At 44.2% G+C, this 4,041-nt stretch overlaps 1 protein-coding gene across 1 annotated transcript; it reads left to right on the top strand.

Moving 5' to 3' along the window:
* The first annotated feature begins 348 nt into the window (after positions 1-348).
* Positions 349-3,760, top strand: LOC112529060. The gene is made up of 4 exons (XM_025140135.1): positions 349-898; positions 965-1,405; positions 1,504-1,938; positions 2,304-3,760. The coding sequence occupies exons 1-4, from the start codon at positions 349-351 to the stop codon at positions 3,758-3,760; spliced, it is 2,883 nt and encodes a 960-aa protein (XP_024995903.1).
* Positions 3,761-4,041: the final 281 nt, after the last annotated feature.

The raw sequence follows: 4,041 nt of genomic DNA on the forward strand, positions 1-4,041 counted from the left end.
ACACACACACAAAAACACACACACCCCCACCAACATCTCCCTTTTCTTTCCTCTCTTTCTTCAAACTTCACCTTTTCAAGATACCCTAAATATATATATGAGATTAAAAAACCCATCTCAAATCCCCAGAAAACAACAAGCCCATTAGGTTTTTTTTTTTTTTTAACAAGTAGAGATTTGAACTAAGCTGGTCAGCTGGTTCAACAGTAATGTTGTTGAGCACTACTTCTTCGATCTTGTTTGCTTTCGTTTTCGACCCTTCTCTATCTTCTAACAAACACCAACTAACGAGTTGTTATCATTTTGGCTTAAGTGATGCGTCTTTGGTGCTCCCATTAGTTCAATAAGATGAGTGACAACAAAGGAGACAAGCCCCCCAAGAAACAACATTCCACACCTTCTCCTAAAGACAACCCACCTCAAGAATCCCTAGAAGAACCGCCGGTGGTCGTCCCTGGTGCTCCTACTTTCCTCACTCCACCACCGCCACAACCTCCTTCCCAGCTCTATATCTCGACTGAGCCACTCAATCCAAAGAGACCTAGATATACTAGTGCTACCGGTCAATGGAAGCTCTTACCATCTCCATCGCAAAAACAGATCTCCATCAATGTTGTTGGCTCCGAGAAAACCCCCTCTCCATCCTCCAATCAACCACCTACTCATGGCGCCGTAGCCGCAGCTTCTTCGTCGGACACCGCCTCCTCCCCTTCGCACTCACCTCGCCCATCTGTCTCCGGCCAAGAGACAAGCAAGCCAGAAGGAGAGCAGCAATATACCCAACACCAGTTAAGAAAAGGCAAATACGTGAGCCCAGTTTGGAAGCCCAACGAAATGCTGTGGCTAGCTAGAGCTTGGAGGATCCAATACCAAGGTGGTGGTGGGTCGTCTGGGTCGGATCATGCATCGGAAAACCCAATAACCATGGAAGCCAACTTGATTCCCCCAGCCCCGCCTTCTCAACTACAGGGAAGAGGAAAAACGAGAGCCGAGAAAGATAGAGAAGTTGCAGAGTTTTTGCAAAGAAATGGGGTGAATAGGGATGCTAAAACAGCAGGGACAAAATGGGATAACATGTTGGGTGAATTCAGAAAGGTTTACGAGTGGGAAAGAGGTGGAGAGAGAGAGCAAATTGGGAAGAGTTATTTTAGGCTCTCACCTTATGAAAGAAAGTTACATCGGCTGCCTGCTTCTTTTGATGAAGAAGTGTTTGAAGAGTTGGCACAGTTTATGGGTTCTCGAATGAGAACTCCCCAGAACAGCATTTGTAGAGGAACCTCCCCGTTTCTTTTGACGTCCGGCAGTGGTGGTAGTGGTGATCAAGAAACCCGGTTAGCTGTCCTCGACGCCAAATCATTCCCTCCTCCGCCTTTCAGAGACGATGATCTCCCTTTCTCCTCCTCTGGTACATCAATTCAATGCTAAATCGTTATCCATCTAAAATGTAACATTATATTTTATGTGTTGTAACGAACATTGTAATGAATTGTATGTTTGTTGTAGGGAGGGCTGGTAGACATCTAATAATGGCGGGTACTGAAGGGTATCTTCATGGTGTTAGAGGGAGTTTATTAGGGATAGAGGGTTCTCCGGTGGATGTAGGAGGGGTGGGTCAATATGAAACTTCATCCACATCAACATCAAAGGAACTAAGAAGAATTGGTAAAGTAAGAATGGTATGGGAGGAACTTGTGAGCTTATGGGCTGAAGATGGTGAGCATCATAGAGGTAGAGTCAAGGTTCAAGGCACAAGCTTTTTAAACGCAGATGAACTCACTTTCTTGGATGATTCAATGGTAGCTTGTACCTTGGAATCCTTTGAAGATGGTAATTCCCCTCTTAAAGGTTTTTCTGTTGATAGATTTGTTCCTGGGCAACAAGTCAAAGTATTTGGCAGAAGAAAGTCATCCTTTTCAGCTCCTCATCCTTCTGGTACCGGTATGCAAACAATACTGTTCAACTATTCTATCATTTACGATTTTAGTCAGAACTTCCATTTCCAACCCACTTAAAAGTCGGACAAATTACGCTTTGAATGCAACTCTTTTTTTTTTTCCTTTCATCCCCAGGTTTGATTACTGAGAGAACTCAACCTCCTTCAGAACCCTCTATTAGATGTAAGCCAATAATTTATCTGAATGTCTCTTGATTTCTGTTATCGTGGTGACCTTTAATTCTTCCATTAATGATCTTTAACATCAAGATATCATTAAGGCAATGGTAGATGGGAACAACATTGTTACAATTATTAAAGAATTGCATGCAGTTATAAATGTACCGTGTCTGTATGTATGTTGATGCAGCTATACCACCATGGGAGTTTCAAGATCCGACGGATTACTATTTGGGTTGTCTTCGTGTTCAGCCACCAACACTACCAAGCCTGATTGACCTACCATGGTACTTGCAAGAACCACCATCGGAGGAGTTACGTTTCCCTCTCCGAAAAGACTTGTACCGAGACCTGCCACAAGGAAAAGAACTTTTCTTTACCACCTCTTCTGAACCCTTGGACTGTCGATCCATCACATTTGAAATTTTAAGCCCAATTGCCCGATCAAACCCTACTCTCACTACTTCCACAAGAGAATCATTCATCGGCCTTTGGGATGATTGCATCAATCGTGTTGTATCAAAATTTAGCAATCTTGAAATGGTGTGCATTCGAAAACCACCTTATCCCCCGTCGTCAAATGATGGCATTCAAGATCAATGGCCTAATGTAACCGGATTTGTGAGGAATTTTTGTTTGTGGAGAGGAGAAGAAACTGATAAACTAAGAGAAGATAATAATCTTGATCCGTCTTCTTTAATGGTGCAGAAGATGTTGTGGAGTTATTTGGATCTTCCTTATATTTTAGGTTATTATACTGTTGGCTATATCGTCACCTTTTGCGCATTAAGTCGAACACATGATAGGCTCATCAGAACGGATCTCCACACAGTTGACTTATCGACACCTGGAGATCGAATCAAGGCCTTCGTTCCCTGTTGGAGGATCGCCGGCTTGTTGTCACTGTTGGCTGATCGTTGTGCTAACTTTCAGCAGATCAGCAAAGCTTTTCCTTACAGTGACTTCGAAAGAATCGATTTAGGTAATGGCACCGTTATCGAATTAACACCAAATTATATGACTAGGGTCTTCTCAAGCAAGAGAAAATGGGTGACCGTTAAAGAGATATACGATTTTCTGGATCATCGGATTCCACATTCAGAATACATTTTTCAGTCATCGGAAAGAGATTTGAGCCTGAGTTTCAAGCCGAGAGGATGCAAGTTAAAGCTTTCGAATTTCGAGCAGTTGGTGGAGGCTCTGAAACACGTAACAAAAGCGTTAGTGGCGCTACATGATCTATCCTTCATGCACAGAGACTTGGGTTGGGACAAAGTGATGCAGAGAAGCGACAGAGAAAACGAGTGGTTTGTCATCGGGTTTGACGAGGCGGCAAGTGCGCCACAGATATACCCACCACAGCAGGAAGTAGGGGTGGCAGCGGCGACGACGGTGGGAGGAGGAGGAGGAGGAGACAGACAAGCACCGGAGATGAAAGGTAGGGGAATGCATGGGGTAAAGGTGGACGTATGGGGTGTCGGGCAGATGCTGAAAACATGCGGGTTGGTGGGTTTGCCCAAGGCGCTGAGAGAGTTGCAGAACAGGTGTTTGGACCAAAATCCGGAACAGCGGCCGACGGCGGCGGACTGCTATCACCACCTGCTTCAGTTGCAGTCATCAATGTCAGCCGCCGCCGGTGATTACTGAATAAAAACCGTAGGTATTATTTTGACAGGACATATACACAACAACAGAGTTCCACTCATGAATTCAATATCTCCAGCTCTCATTATGGCCGGAGTGAGCCAAAAACAAGAAAACAAAAAAGGCCTGCATGGGTTTTCGTAGGACTGCAGTACATAGGCCACAGGGTAGCTCTTAGGGTTTCCGGGAGGCTGGAGGCTATTTTCGGTATTTCACTTGTTGTATGGACTCTATTTATTTCAAAATTCTACTTGTACTCCTTCACATTGCTTTGGATTTTTCTA

Source organism: Cynara cardunculus (assembly GCF_001531365.2).
Source record: "Cynara cardunculus var. scolymus isolate 2C chromosome LG 16, CcrdV1, whole genome shotgun sequence".
NCBI lineage: Eukaryota > Viridiplantae > Streptophyta > Magnoliopsida > Asterales > Asteraceae > Cynara > Cynara cardunculus.